The sequence below is a fragment of the Marmota flaviventris genome, chromosome 5 (assembly GCF_047511675.1).
Source record: "Marmota flaviventris isolate mMarFla1 chromosome 5, mMarFla1.hap1, whole genome shotgun sequence".
Classification (NCBI taxonomy): Eukaryota; Metazoa; Chordata; class Mammalia; order Rodentia; family Sciuridae; genus Marmota; species Marmota flaviventris.
This window is the reverse complement of record NC_092502.1, coordinates 107,258,280-107,274,774: the sequence shown is the minus strand read 5'-3', so window position 1 is coordinate 107,274,774 and position 16,495 is coordinate 107,258,280. Positions and strand designations below refer to the sequence as shown.

Sequence of the window (16,495 nt, the reverse complement as noted above, 5' to 3'; positions counted from 1 at the left end):
TTCATTCTACCAGAAATTTGGTGTGGGATGATTCTTGGAGTAACACTAGTTGACTACCATGATCTGACAGATTTTAGTTCTCATACTATTATAGTAAACTTAGAGAGAATATATAAACTAAAGAGCCTTAATTTTGCTTTCATTCTTTTACTGAGAACAAAATTTATGAAGCTTTTCTTTTTGTATTATTTTTATATTTTCTTGTACATTAAATTATAGGAAGCAATAAAAATGAAACATAAGAAACAAACACTATAATTTTTGCCTGGACTTAGTTCTAAATGTGACTGATAAAATGAAAAGAATGAAGTATGTATGTCTGCTCACCTAGACCTCTTACAAAAAAAAAAGTTGAGTTTTATAGAATGGGCATTTAATATCTCATTACAATTTCAAATGTTTCTAAGTCAACTGGTAATAATAATAAAGGCAATAATAACAGGTTCCATTTATTAAGCACTTTGCTTTTGCCAGGTTCTTTCTGCTGGGCACTTTCCAAGACAATCTCACTTAGTACTCACAACAATTCCATATGGCTAGGATGATCATTCTCATTTTGTAAAGGAGAAACTTGCCCAACTAATAAGAAGCAGAACCAAACAAAAACAATGGTAATACATAGTCACACAATTCCAAATCCATGCCCTTGTTAACATAATGCACTACCACACTGATAGTAATTTTTACTCAAGACCAGTAAGTTAGTTTAAGAATTAGGTGTTTTTATTTATTCACTCATTGCACTGACATGTTTTTACTTATTGACAGCCTAATCTGTGCCAGTCAGTGCACTAGACATTGAAGATCTAGCTATGAACCAGGCAAGTACAGGCCTGATAAATCCCACAAGGAGCTCATAGTTCAACTATGTGCATGAATAGTTTCTTAAAAGACACCCAGATGTTGTTATTCCCTGGTACCTGATGAACTGAGAGGGTCAAAGTAGCTCTTGCATAAAGTCACTCTCAGTGTAATAATTCATTGCTTGGGAGTGTGGACGTTTTGTGGTAGGATCAACAGCATCCTGCTTCAACAGACTGCTATGAAGGTAATTGGAAGAAGAGGGTAGGGAGGTATTAAGAAGGTCCAGATATGGGGAAACAATGAAGAAAAGCAGGGTCAAGGAAAGAAGAAGACCACTTGGTTTGGGCTCCTTGTAGAAACTGAAACTATTAGAAAGCTGCATGCTTAGAGATAATTTCTCAAAATGAATCCAAATTCTAAGGCTTTCACATTTTATTCATCATGAAAATCTTTATGAATCAGATGCCATAAACATTTGCGGCCATGTAGGACACGTCAGGTATGTTTAAACAAAGGAGAGAGGCAAATATTGGGCCACAAGTCACCACTCACCCTTGGTGTACCGCAATATCCTTTCCACCAAGACAGGGTATTTTGTGATGCGCTGAGTGACCAGGAGAATGCATTCTGGAATTCCTCGGCGACGAGCCAAAAGATTACTATTTCGGAGCTTAAAATAAAAATACATTTTTATCTACTACTTGCATTTACTTTTTATGTACAAATTTAATAATACAAAAAATTCTACAACAGTACAGTTCTATTCAGATGTAGCAGAATATTATCTTCATTCAGTAAAACTTGATGCATTGTCCTTAAATTTTACACTCTGCCATCAGTTTCAATGCCCCAAGACTCAAAGATTTCAAGAAATGTCAAGTTACTTGGATGTATTTTTATTTAATTCCAAAAGTGAGCAAGTTATTAGGATTTCTGAGTAGCAAAAATTTTGGAAAAGTCATCAGAAATCAAAGTTAATTTTGAAAATGAGGTTGTGGTTTACTATTTGTTTTCCTGACATGTCTCCCACTATATTTCTTGTTACACATTATAGTGCTTAAAGTTTCTTCAAATCAGGGCAACTTTCTCCTAAACATTTCAAAATATTCCTTCAGATTTCAATTACTCAACACACATGTACATGGGAAAAAAATAGAGGAGAATCTGGTAGCATTCTTAAAATGGTAGATAAAAATTTAGAATCCAACATGTTTTACAAGACAAAATTCATCCACAAATAAACTGGAAAAGAGGGTAGGGGAGAACACTCAAGTTAGAAGAGATTTAAGATATATAACCACCATACACTGCAAGTGAACACTGGTCAGATCCTTATTAAAGCAATATGGTTTCATGAGATAAACAGAGAAATTTAAAAATATGAAAGAAGTATTGCTAATTTATTTGTGATAATGTCATCATATTTTTAAAGATATATTGCTTAGAGGCACATATTATAGAGGAAATTATATGATGTCATGTATCATATTATGATGGATTTTATGTTTGCTTTTACTCTGGTTTTTCTGATATATAATCTGTCAGGGCATGAAATAGCTTCCCAAAACACTAAAAATATTCTCAGAAATTTGGAGGGCATGACCTCACAAATATAAGATACCAACAGAAATGATTTGGGAGAAGTATTTTACTAACAGAAAAGGAGACTTTCCATCTTTGCCACAAACCCACCACTTCCTTCCCCTTCCCCTGAGAACTAGAACCCAGATATGAAACTTGTTTAAATCATACAAGGTACAAGAATGAACTATTTCCCTGTGCTGGTTTACCACTTTGGAATAAAATTTTACACTACTTGCCTTGATAAAATTCTGAAACTTTTTATTCTGCTGGAGTTCTTTGAAAAGGCTAACAGCTTCTTTGTGGTGGCTACAGAATTCACCGTATATTTTCTTCATCTTACTGGCATTTTCTTCTGAAAACTGAGAAGAATAACATTTCAATATTGTTTTACAAATTTAGGAAGTTCTAAACACAGAAAAGAACATTCAATTCTCTTACATTTCAAAACATTCTTTGCAAATAAAGAACAAACATCATGGAATTTCTGAACATAATCACTTTTTTCCCCCAGGCACTTTTTAAACAAAAATAAAACGGAGTTGTTGAGTGATGAGGTTCAACCTAATGAGATTATGTATTTTATATGTACTGAATTAATAATCAAACAGCCAAGTAAACACATTTGTTGTCATCATTTTCTTTTTGTTGTTTATTTTGTGTGTGTGTATATGTGAAACTTTATGATTTCAATTTGTAATTTTAGTACCTTTATAGATTGAGTGTCCATACATCTCAAAAGGATCAAGAGTCAGGCTATTTTTAGCCCAGATGAAAATAAAATGATGAATAACCAGAATGTCAACTAATTAATTGATAAGAAGAAGAGATATAGACTTGAAGTTTCAATAAGCCTGACCTTCAGAAAAGTAGCTGTAGAAAAATCTGTGCAGGAATCAACTTAGAGTCATGGGTGGTGTTGAGAGAATTAGCTGACTGATTTGAGTGCCAGTTTTTTAACCCATGATAGATAGCTCTATGTACACATGCTCATACTGAAGATCACGGAAACAGAAACCAGAATATCTCCATCCTCCCTTGAAAAGTACTTCAAATTTATACCACTATCTCTAATCTTTTCATTTTTGCTTAATTTTATCTATGTTTGAGGTCCATATACTTCAAAAGTGATCCTTAATCCAGCTACAATTGCTAAAAAATTGAACATATAGGACTTGTATATTGAAGACTCCATAATGCTAATGAAAGAAATCAAAGAACTAAATAAATGGAGACCCATACCATGTTCACAAATTGGAAGACTTAACCTAGTAAAGATGTCAATTCCCTCCAAAACTGGTATACAGTTTTAATGTATTTCTTAAAAAAAAATCCAGGCAATCTTTTTATATCTTTGTAAATATAGATAAGACTGTAATAGAATAACAATTTTTTAAAGAATAATAAAATAAGGCACCTTCTTCCAATTTCAAGATGCATTATATAGGTACAGTTATTAAGACTATATGGAAAGAGTGGCACAGAATAGAAATCTAGGGAGCTCAACTGATTTTTGACAAAGGTGAAAAAGTAACTCAGTAGAGAAACAATAGCCTATTCAATAAGAAATAATGCTGAAGCAATTGGATGTCTATACCCCAAAAACAGAAAAGAAAAGAAAACCTAAACCTAAGTTTCATAACTTTTTCTTTTACAAAAACTCAAGATGAAACATAGATTTAGATGTAAAAATGAAACTATAAAGCTTTTAGGAAAAAAATTGGAGAAAATCTTTGAGATTTACAGCTAGACAGAGAGTTCTCAGATCTGAAATAAAAAACACAAACCTTATAGGGAAAAATAGATACATTGAACTTCATCAAAATTAAGGCAAGTTAAAGAATTTGAGAAAATATTTACACACCATATATTCAACAAGAAAATTAATATCTCAAAGATGAAAAAAAATCTCAATATTCAATAAGAAAAAAATCCAGTTATAAAATGGGCAAAAGGCATGAATAGACATTTCACTGGAAAGGATATATAGATGACAAAAAAGCATAAGAAAACATGTTCAACATCACTAGCCATTAGGGAAATCCAATTTAAACCACAACGAAATATCATTACATACCTCTCAGGAGAGCTAAAAAAAGACAGTCACAACATCAAATGCTGGTAAGGATGCAGAGCAGCTGGATTGTTGATATATTGTTGATGAAAATACAAAATGGTACAACCACTCTAGAAAACAGTTCGCAGTTCCTTACAAAACTAAACATACAACCACTATACAATCCAGAAATCGCGACCCTGGGCATTTATCCCAGAAAAATAAAAACTTAACTTTGCACAAAAATTTGTACATGAATGTTTATAGTGTATTTACTTATAATAGTCCAAAGCCTGAAAAAAAATAAAACACCCTTCTACAGGTGAATGATTAAACAAATTGTGGAATATCCGTACCATGGACTATTTCTCATAAAAAGAAATGAACTATTGACATACACAACCACTAAGATTTCTCGAGAGAATTATGCCGAGTGAAAAATGCTGACTCCCAATTACATAATTTCATATACACAGTATTATTGGAATGACAAAATTATAGAAGCAGAACAGGTTAGGGGGTTGCCAGGAGTGAGAGAAAAGGTAGGGACATGAGGAAAGGACACAGAATTATAAAGGCCAGATGAAGAAACCATGTGATAGAAACATTTTGTGTCTTGACTGTATTCATGTCGGTATCTTGGTTGTGATATTGTAATAGTTTTGCAAGATGTTACCATTGGGGAGAAAACAATTAAACATTTTAGCTGGGTATGGTGGTACCTGCCTGTAATCTCAGAAACTCAGGAGCTGAGGCAGGGGGATCACAAGTTCAAAGCTAGCCTCAGCAACTTAAAAGGCCCTAAGAAACTCAGTGAGACTCTATCTCAAAATAAAAAGGGATGGGGATATGGCTCAGTGGTTAAGCACTCCAGGACTTCAATCCCCAGTACCTAAATAAATAAATAAATAAATATGCCATACCCAAGACCTCACCCCAATCCCAAGGAAACAAAACTACTGAGAGTTAAAGCACAGATTACTCATTTTTAACAATCTTCAAGTGATCCTATGTATCTGAAGATGAAAAACTATTGTTTTAGATCAAATTCCTCCTGTCCACAATTTCTCTCCAACATCAAGAATTCGCACTGATCAAATCATATCATATTCCAGCCTAGCCTCTGAGATCATAAGAAGTTTCCATGATTAGACTGTGGGATTTACCCAAGCCCACCTCTTGTACACTCTTATTAAACAGCCTGTCTCATTTACACCAAAATCCATTATCTGAGAATGAATAGTTTGTAAATATCTTTATTTGCAAACTATTGGGTTTCCCCTTTCGACATCCACTATGCATGGCCAATGACTAGAACCCTTTTCTCTGAATACCAAGGTCCTTTCCCCAAAAGGAAGTGTGTGCTTCATCCAAGAGACCACCAGGCTCATCCTTCGTGACAGAAAACTTTCCAAACTTGTTCTCAATTTAGGCCCCAGGTTTATTGACAAAAATTAAATAAATATAGAACTAATAGAGATGTGTAATGTTTACTAACTATGAAAGGAACTGAAGAACTAAAATGGCTTAAATTGTTAGAATTGAAACAGTAAAATAATGATTATTTCTATCAAGGAGACAGACACGCAAATAATTTCAAATGACAAAATCAAAATCTTGCTTTTCATTTTAAAATATACTTAGTTTCAAAGTTCGTTTAGACACATGTGGACATTTTTATTTAAACCATCTTGCAAAGTACTTTAGAGTTGCTTAACTTGGCCTTGCTACTTGGCACCAAACCTTTCTTGTGAATGAGGAGGATAGAACAGGTCTAGGGCTTTAATCTGCAAAGTAGATATCTCTTTGATCAAAAATTGTTATTATGATTTAGACTTTTACATTGTTAGATATGTAGCTGTAGCAATTGGGCAGCAAATATTAAGTTATGTTTTTGTGCATTAAAAATATTTGTATTTAAGCATATTTATATCAATGAACTTAACACCTCTGTTTTTAGCATATAGAACAACAGCTTAATCCCATGTGCCACAGGATGAAACTGCTTCAAAAACGTTTGAGAAGATGGCATTTTGGCATCTACCTAGGAAAAGCTGTACTAAAGCCATTATGGATAGATCTCCAGGCCTTTCCCCAGGTGCTTACGGCAACTGTAAAATTCCTGATGTTTTTCCTGACGTGACCCATTCATTTATAAACATCATAGTACCAAGCACTGCTCTAGGTGCTGAAAGACAGTAGTAACCAAATAGATAAGAATCCCTGTCTCACTGGGACTTAGGGTCCAGTGTTGGCAAACCCTTCCCGTGAATGTCACCATGGATTTTCTAAGACCCCACATTCTTAGGTTGTCTTGATCAAAGAAGCAGATTTTGATTCAAATCCAAGTTATATAATCTATGAGATGTGTTATGACCAAAGAAAGTCACTACCTATGCAATGGAAAAAACGGCATTGACCTCACAGTGTCATGAAAGTTAAATGAAGTACCCATGAGAGCATCCTAAAAGTGCCTACCATATGGGAATCACGTAACAAAAGTTATCACACCTTTCTATGAGCATGTTATTTAATAAGTCCTTCAGAGAGACAGGGGACAGCGACACACCATTATCAAGTAGCAGCTGGTTGCCATTACTGTACTAGGAGAGGGCACAGCCCTTATCACTGATGCTTCAAACATTCTAAGCACTTAAGTGAGGTCTGCTCATCTTGTTTCCCGTGAGCCAATATTTGTCTGGGAGACATTAGTGAGACCATCACAGTCCCACTGGGAAGCCGTGTTATTAGAGAGTGCATCACATCAAAAAATCTAAGTAGGACGTTCATCAGGAGATTCATTGATGACTGTGACTCCTGGTGGAGGCAGCAGTGGGGTCAGAGATAATCTAGCCCAGTTCGGTGACAGAGTGGAGTCAAGTCATTGGCTGCTGGAAGCTCTCCGACAACCATCTTACAAACCAACATTCAATGAAAGAAAACCAACTAGACCCATCTGACAATAACTGTAATGAAATCAACTCTTTAGGTTTCATAGCTCTGTAAAGAGTTTGAAAACCCTTTCTTACCTGTTGTACCAAAATATCTCCAATTTGGTTGATCACAAAATTCCTGTCGTTGTCAACACAGGATTCCTGTCTGCGTTCCTTCATGCAGTAGAAGAAATGCCTGTGGATTTCGAGCAGCTCATCTAAACAGGGGAAGATTTTATCCACAGTGCTATGGTCCAGCTGCAGCTCCTCCTTCATACCTTTCCTGAAGACCTCAGACATGATGAGCAGGGTCTGGATGTGATGCATTTCCGTTTGCATTAGCTCTGAAAGGAGTCAGCAGAAACATGTTCTAAACAAGCTTTAAAACACAAGTGTCACTGTTGTCCCAAATCAGCAGTCCAACACTCTATGTTGTGCAAATAAGAAAGAAGGAATGTTTAGAAAGGACAAGAACATTTTTTCCAATATAAAAGTTAGTGTTGGCTTCACATTTAACTTAAGCTCAAAATATTAAGTTATTTTCTTTTTTCCAGATAGTAAAAGAAGTTACATAAGGAAGTCAAGTCTCATAACGATCAAATATATCTGGGACCCTTACAGCTAACTAGCAACTTTAGGTCCTTCCACTGGGAACTAGGGCCCATTGCAACCTGAATGCTGGGGTTTCTTTCTTTTTCTTTCTTTCTTTGGTTTTTGCACTGACTGGAAGTACAGTTAATTGTGCACAAGTGAATTGGTGAATTTACTTGAACTAAATATAATAAAGTCCTTCAATGCAGATAATAGTAGGTTCTTTCTACTGTAGGATGCTCCCCAAATACCACTTTCTCTAGAGGAAAATGATACATCACAATGACAGGAAACACCCCCCCCCAAAAAAAAAAAAGTGAAAAAGATGATCCTAAGAATAGGAAAAAAATCCTTTAAATTACATATCTGATAAGGGACTTATATCCAGATTATAGGAAAAAAAACTCAAAAATGGGGGGGGGGGACCTTAAATAGGCAAAAGATTTGAATAAATGTTTCTCAAATAAGTATGCAAATGGTTGACAGCACATAAAATGATGCTCAAGAGGCCTGAAGGCTGTGGCTCAGTGGTAGAACACTTGCTTAGTGTGAAAAGCCCTGGGTTAGACTCTGGTACTACCAAGAAGAAGGAAAAGGAAAGGAGAAGGAGAAGAGAATAAAGAGGAGGAGATGGAGGAGGAAAGGTGCTCAATATCATTAGCCATTTGAAAAATGCAAATCAAAACCAAAATAAGACACTAGCTCACACACACTAGAATAAACATAATGAGAAAAGATGGACAAAAAAACAAGGGTTGGTAAGGATGTGGAGAAAGTGGAACATTCACACACTGCTGATAGGAAGGTAAAATGGTATTGCCACTTTATAAGGCAGTCTGGTAGTTCCTCAAAAGGTTAAAAATAAAGTTACACATGTGACCCCAAAATATCCATCAACTGATGATTAAATAAAAAGGAATACTAGCCATGAAAAGGAATGGAGTGCTGATATGTATTACAACTAATATGAACCTTGAAAACATTATGCTAAGGGGCAGGAGCCATTGCAAAGACCATATGCTGCTAAATGTCCAAAAGAGGCAAGTCCTTAGGGACAGAAAGTAGTTGAGTGGTTGCTGGATGCTGCTGAAATGGGTAACGGGAATAACTGCTCACGTGGACATTTGAAGCAATTCAAATGTTCTGGAATTAGATAAGGCTCCATGGTAGCACAACTTTGTTAATTCACAAAAAAACATTAGATTGTACACTGCATGTGAGGGATCTTATTGTATGGAATTACATCTTGATTTTTTAAATGCATCATGAGAGAAAATAATGACTGTGGAAATACCAGAAATATAAATTCTGGGTGTTTATTTCCAGAATAAACACTGTACTTTTTGAGAACAAAATCTAAAATATCATCCTTGGAGAGCAAATAAGTCTAAAAATAGCTTTATTACTTTATCATAAACAAATCTCTCTTTCACTGGGAATCCACTGACTTTTAACAATTATTCTTTTCTACTGTATTTTTAGTGCCCATTCTGTACTAAGCACTTATCCATATCATTTATTTAATCCTTTAATCCATTTGCCATTATGACCCCCCAAATAGGAACAATTATCCTCATCTTTAAAAGGGAAACAATGAGAAAAGAAGGGTGAAGGATTTTTCCCAGTTTGCCTTTCTGAGGCCAAAAGCCATGTTATATGTAGTCATCCATAACCCAAATTACTTAGGTTATTTTTAATACTATGTGAAATTGATTGAAGAAGGACAGTATAATATAAATGATTAAGAAATACTAAAAGGGACAGTCCTTTCTTTCCCAATGGTCTCCCACATCCATAGCCCCTGGCAGGTTTTAAAGCACACTCATCCCTCACCTGACCTGCCTGTCACCTGAGGCAGGTGTGAAGGTGGCCTCCTCAGCAGACAACTTGCAAACACAGGGTCAGGGAAAAGAAGAGCCTGTTACAAAGCTCTTTGTTAAAGTAGGGCATCTTCTTGAACTACTGTTTAGCACATACTTTGTACATAAAATTTCTTTTAAGACTTCATTTTTTCCCAATTACACTATAATTTAACTTCCCCTATTTTAGACTAACACCACTCCATATAGCATGAAATAATGAAATCTCACCACAGTTGAATTTTACACTCAGGACTGCGGCACTCAGTTGAACATGGTCTTATCTACATGTATGGGACCTGGTACATACATTCAAAAGCCGTATCAAGGAACCCTGTCTCCCCTATGTTAAATACGCGAAAGTTCACTGTGACTCTTATATAAAAGAAGTAAGAAAGTGTAGGCCAAACCTAAGTAAATCTAAAAAGAGTATGAGAAATAAAACCTGTTTTATACCAGATACATACAACACCACATTTAAGTCTCACTGTCATTGTCTGATTTGTTTTTTGTAATGCTCAGGATGGAACACAGGGCCGCGCATCAAACTTTTTAAACCTGAGCTTCATTATCCCCAATCTGTAGGTGGAGAAACTGAGGTCCAGATGAGTAAAGTCATTTGTCTGAGATCAGGCAACCAGGAAATGGTAAAACTGGGATTCCATGCTCTTTCCTCTGAACCACACGGCTTCAGCCCCAAGACATATTTGAAATGCTTACCAAAAATGACATCCTGTCTTTTAATGACATCCTTCTCCTGCCTACTGCAAAAGGAAGGATCCACCACAAGACTCCAGGATTCTGCTTCAAACTCCCGGGCATCACTGCTGAGGTCACTCCACAGAGAAGAATCCACGACATCTAATATGTGTTTAGAAAAGAAAACACACACAGTAACCACACAGCTCAAACAGACCTTTCAAGTTCTGTTTGCAGGTTCAGCACAGCAAATAAAGCTGCTATGAACACAGAAACTCCTCAGCCAGAATATTGGCATGTGGAGTCAAAACACTGAGAACCAGAAGGATGAAATGGTCCAAATCAAGACAGCTTTCGTGTAAGCAAAGAAGAATCAGATATTCAAATAGTGATTGTATCTACGGGGGGAAAAGAGAAAATTAAAGGTAATTTTGTTTATTTTGGCTTGCTCTATTTTAGGAAATCTTTGGAATCCACAATGTGCCTATAGGACCTCAGGCTCACTGATTTTTTTTTTCAGTCTAATTTGCTATTTGTTCAGATCTGAATTTTGAACTTGACTACTTGGTTTGCTCTTGACTTGGCAAGACACAAGGCAGAGCATAAGAATTTGAATCTCAGGTGAGTAAAGATTTTCCTGATAGAATCAGGCACACATACACAAATGCCCTTCAGGAAAACTCACCCTTATTGGCCCTAAATAACACTCATTAGAGAGATTCTAACTCATCACAATAAAGATGAGATGACAAAGGATTTAAAGACAGAGTTTCCTGGAAGAGGGTCCAACCCTCTCTTGTCAATATTCTCCTTCCGTTTGGTTTCCCTTCACTTACTGATGAAACTTGGATACAAAAGTCAATTCTCCATATTCAAAACTGACCTATAAAATATGCTTTAAAAATGTTTTTATGCCCTTAGGAATAGGATGCAACAGGTGGGGAAAAGTATCTCAGAGATCCAGACAAGACCAGGGTTAACAAATTAAAGTATGCATTTTCATGTAGGAGCCATTTCAATCCATCAATACCTGTAAAACATTTTTTAGTGATAAGCACACAATGTATTTCATTCTCTTTGCTGTGTTCACTGCCTAATCTTTTGGGGAATATGTCCATTTAAAATCTGCAACATATTTTCTGAGCACTATTCCCTGGTTATTTCCTTTAAAGCTAAATTTCCCTTATTTTTAAAAGTAGAGCCTATAGCAAAGAGACACCAAGAAACAGATTTCTTTCAGAAAGAACAAATGAATATTCTTCAGAAAAAAAATTTATTTCAGCAAATGCTCACAGAAGCACCAATAAATGGAAATGCATCTTCTCCTCACCTTCCATCATGAAAGACTCTGTGGAGGGAGAAGAGCCCACGGATTGTAGCAGCTCATCGGAGTGAGACCTGCTTCGCCAGTTGTTACTGTCACCCTCAGATTCCAAGGATGTCCCTGACCTTCTGAAGCTGAAAAGGAGGGAGGAAGAGAAGAGGAGTTAGCTCCAGCAGCCTGTCTGAGCCACAAAGGTGAGACAACAGGCTGAGCCTTACCTTTCCAATGTGGTGCCTGGAACGCTTCTGGACAATGGATGGACTTGCCCTGCGGTGTCCTTCCTTCCAGCTGGCAATCCGATAGGCATGGACGAAGAGGGGTGCAGGGAGAGCCCAGGCTGTGGGATGTCTCTCACTGAAGAACCTGGAAATCAGAGTAGAAACTTCATGTGGTTCTGATAGAGGACAGCAATTACAAGTAAAGAAAGCCACTTCAAAGCCCGAAGGGTAAACCCTCAAACAGTCACTTCTAAGGTGTTGCATGCTCACACTTGAAACTGGTCTCCCTGCCACATCTTGACACTCGCTTCAGATGCCCCTTCTTTCTCATGCTCTCCCGACACCATGCTTCAGGCCTTCTACTGCATCTCCACTTGGAGATTGTGGGTGTTTGGAATGACACAAGCAAAAGAGGAAATGGAATGGGGAAACACTGGGAAGCTCTCCCATAAACCACAGCTTGTATTCCTTAAAGTGAGCTTTAAATAGATGCAAGGTGTTATTAGCACTGTTACTAGAATGCACACTGTGTGTGTAAACAAGGATACACACAGGGAGGGCGTGTCAATGGAATGGAATGATGCTGGGGGAGATTATTCCTCATGGTGTACGAAATCCAGACAAAGGAAACCTGCAAACCCAGCTGGGCTGTTCTCTTTTCACATACTGAAAACTAAATGGTGTTTCCATACTTTTCTGGCCAGTTCTAGAATGTTCTAGGCATAAATATGCATTTACATTTGATATGAACCATAAATGACTCTCAGAAAATATTGCAGTCCCATAATATTAGAGTCGTGGTACACACATTTTCAGGCAAGGCAGGTGGGAATTCACAGATATCAGGATATTACAGGGGATTTTATACATGTGTGATTTGTTCTCATGATTATCAAGAGGAAGGTCACATGATATCTTATCAATTCTAAGATGCAATCTTTGCAATCTTTCACACTTAACCTTATCAAATTTAGAAGCATCTTAAAACTCATGTTGAGAGATTTCTGAAGTCACAGGGAGTAAGTGACATAACAGCTATTACTGCCTCCACTAACTTAACCTTGTGTAATATCACACCAGGTTTCCATGACTTTGCATACCTAGTTATCCCCCAATTGAAGTGGTTTTCAAAATATCAGTCACATTCTGTTATAGCATTGAAATGAAAAGTTACCATGCACTTAAAATTCCTGCTGCATGTCAGGCAATGAAACTTTAGGTAGAAGGAATGGCAAAATCTCTCACAATAAATAAATCATTTTCAAACTTAGGAGACATGAGTGTGACTGGTTCTTGAATGTAATGCAAATAACTCTCAAAGGTCACAATTACTTTCAAGAGAAACTGTTTAAATTTCAGCAATGGAAAAAAAACAGAACCACCAAATTTTGAACTGTAAAAACAAAACTTCTATATACCTTGGAATTTCACCGTCATCCCAAAGGTACTAAGGAGTACATAACTTCAAGATTGCTAGTCAAAGCACCAAGTTGCCATGACAATGGACAACAAGGACTCATAAAAATCTTGGGCTCTAAAACAGACTCTAAACTCAAACCTTTTTTTCTTTCACCAAATTTTGTCATTCTTAAGAAGAACGTGGTACATATCAACATAAATATGTGTACATATGTACATTTAATATAGTGTCTTTTTCCTCAAAAGCTTATTAAATCAATATAATATATTGTACTAGATGGCATCTGAAAAGTGAGGCAATCAGATGATAATTTTTCCTAATAGTCCTGTTTAGTACAGTAGATAATACAGCTCATATAATTCAAAAGCTTTCTGTCAGAGACATGACATCCTTCTTAACCTTGCTGCCTAACTAAAAATTACGCCAAGCATATGTTATGAAAGAAGAAAAATATTGGGCAAATGAGAAAACAAAAGCAAGAGGTATTTTTAACAATGGAAAAATGTGTGGTGTGTATTAACTTTTAAAGTTCTTGTCATTTTCCACATCACTTACTTCCATGGATGGTCTGTGCTTTGTTCTTGTTATATTTCTCTTGAAATTTCTGGTAAAGAATATTAGAAACACATAAAATAAGATCAAAGTGCCAGTGGGCTGTAAGAATGTGCACACAGTTACACAGAATAGAATTCTCATCTGTACAATTTTTCTTATTTTATTTATTTCAAACAAAGAGGAACTCAAAGCAAAAGACATCAAACGCAGTGAAGAACTTAGGTGTATCAACAATGAAATGTGCAATGATGAAGGTGAGCCTCATAAATGCTCCATTTCATTAAAAGCCTCGGGGCAACCAGACATCTCCAGTTCCTGTGTTCAGACCCAGAGTGAAAGAGGAGCTCCTACCAACACTGCCTTTCTCCTCCTATTTCTTTCTACTCCTTGTATTCCTGACTGCAGGAGATGACCACCCAGCACTGAAACATGACCTTCTAGGACAGTCTCAGTTCTGTGATCCCACACAATATACATTTCAGTGAACACAGAGGTTTGAGACTTGAAGTTTCCTGCTGAAGAAGCATCATGCACTTTTGACATAATGGGATGGGGAGAAAGAACAGAAATCAGATGTCTTCATCCATGCAAGCCCACCCCAAAGACAGAGAACATCCCTCTAGTCCAGTGGCCTCCAAGTGGGACCTCAGCAACATCAGCAAATCCTGGAATGTGTTAGAATACACATTATCAGTCCCATCTAGGCATACAGAATTAGAGATTCTGGGTTTTAATAAGTCTTCCAGGTAATTCTTGTGTTGGCTCATTTTTGAGAATTGCCATGTACTCTTCATTTAGGAGTACTCAGGAATTGGAACTGGTAAAGCAAGCAGGTCTCGACAGGAAGCCTAACCCCCACATATCGCACCCACACCATGTAACACAAACGGTCACACTTGGGCTTCCCTCTATTTCTACATTGTACCATTTAGTAAATAACCATACACCTTGAGGATGTTTTCCCACTACAATGATCATTGTAGAAATAAATTTAGGTAGAATAAGAGTTAAATCTCAAACAGGTGATACGATATAGACATGTATATTCAGCAAAGAGAGATTACCTTGGTGCATGGAGGCATGGCATCTTTACAACCCTTATGTACATTTGCGTTACAGTCTGAAATAAAAGGAAAAGATTCAAAAACCACCATCTTATTTATGTGGATCTGAAATGAGTAAGACCACATCCTGCTTTTACTAGTCACTATAAAAATAACATATAAGTGCTAGCAATACTTAGAAAACTTAAGGAAAGACAAATACTCAAATCACAAATAGCTCTACCTAAGCACAAGTGTTGGAATTTCAATTTCCTTGGAGATATTTTTAATCTTCTGCAGTTATCTTATCAATTCTGAAACCTGGCATTATGTATATTGGGCACTGCTGCCCCTGCCTGAGAATGAACCTCCTATCCTATGCATTATACTTTGAAGGGATTTTTGACAGCTGGCTGGTAGCAACCTCCCACTCCTATACCAGGTGAAAAGTCCAGGACAGTGGAAACAAAGAAAACAAAAAATGCCGAGGTCGGGGGGGAAGGGGGGGGACAGGGGACAGGGTGCTATTGTCAGCTCCAACAAGAGTTCCTGACTCAAAGTTTGAGATAGGCATATCTGGAAAGAAAAGTTAGCCACCATTCCAGATTTTGTATCAGAAAACAACATAAAAACACATGGCTTTATCTCACTGGAAGACAGGGAAACCCTCTATACGCCTTGCTACTCTCTGCCCACAGACCCAGAGACCAGGCTCTCTTCAGGGAAACCTGTGCCATCTTCCTTCCCTCTCCTCCTCCCTGTCTCCCCACCACACACTCCACCCTCTCACTTTACCCATCCACATACTGCATCTTAGCTAGAGAAGCCTATGATGGATTAGAAACTCCTTTAGCAGATATTTTTCTATGAGGATAGAAGACACCAGTTTAGCCTGTCAGAGCCATGCTGGATAAGAGCCAGTAACCTACTGTGCACTGGGTGAGATGCAGAACCCCACAGTTGTTCTTGAGCTGCAGGTATAAAGGGGCAGTTTAGCCAACACCCCCACAGCCTAGGAGCAGAGCCAAAGGCACACTACATACTAGCCCTCCTGGCAAATCCACAGGCTCTCTCCTCATTCCTGAGCAAGGAAAAAGAAAAAAGTAGAACCTCTGAGATTCCAGAGTACAAAGCTACACTGAAACTCAGGGAAAGAGCAAGTCACTGAATATAAAGTCCAGCAGTAGAGAAGAAAAATGTAGATACTTGAACTAAAAGACAGAAGATAAGGCTTCAGTGAAATAGGACCAAGGCCAGGAAGGGAGAACAGGATGTGAAGACAGGCCAATGGGGTGAGAGGAAAATGGAACTCTGTGAGACAAGTGGGGACTGCAAGGACATATTTTCTTGGAGATATTTTTAATCTTCTGCAGAAGAGCAGAGTGTCAGCTAACAAGATGGGATGTATCAGA

General features: G+C 37.2%; 1 protein-coding gene across 5 annotated transcripts in view; it reads right to left on the bottom strand.

The window, feature by feature from the left end:
* The window catches only part of Arhgef28 (Rho guanine nucleotide exchange factor 28), a 306,403-nt gene that overhangs the window by 57,878 nt on the left and 232,030 nt on the right, over positions 1-16,495 (bottom strand). For all 5 annotated transcript variants that reach the window (XM_071612505.1, XM_071612508.1, XM_071612507.1 and 2 more), the window contains 8 exons: positions 15,105-15,160; positions 14,041-14,089; positions 12,066-12,210; positions 11,854-11,981; positions 10,545-10,685; positions 7,471-7,718; positions 2,625-2,747; positions 1,357-1,474 (listed from right to left, as the gene is read on the bottom strand). In XM_071612505.1, the coding sequence (XP_071468606.1) occupies positions 1,357-1,474; positions 2,625-2,747; positions 7,471-7,718; positions 10,545-10,685; positions 11,854-11,981; positions 12,066-12,210; positions 14,041-14,089; positions 15,105-15,160 (1,008 nt within the window). The remainder of the gene's footprint in view (positions 1-1,356; positions 1,475-2,624; positions 2,748-7,470; positions 7,719-10,544; positions 10,686-11,853; positions 11,982-12,065; positions 12,211-14,040; positions 14,090-15,104; positions 15,161-16,495) is intronic.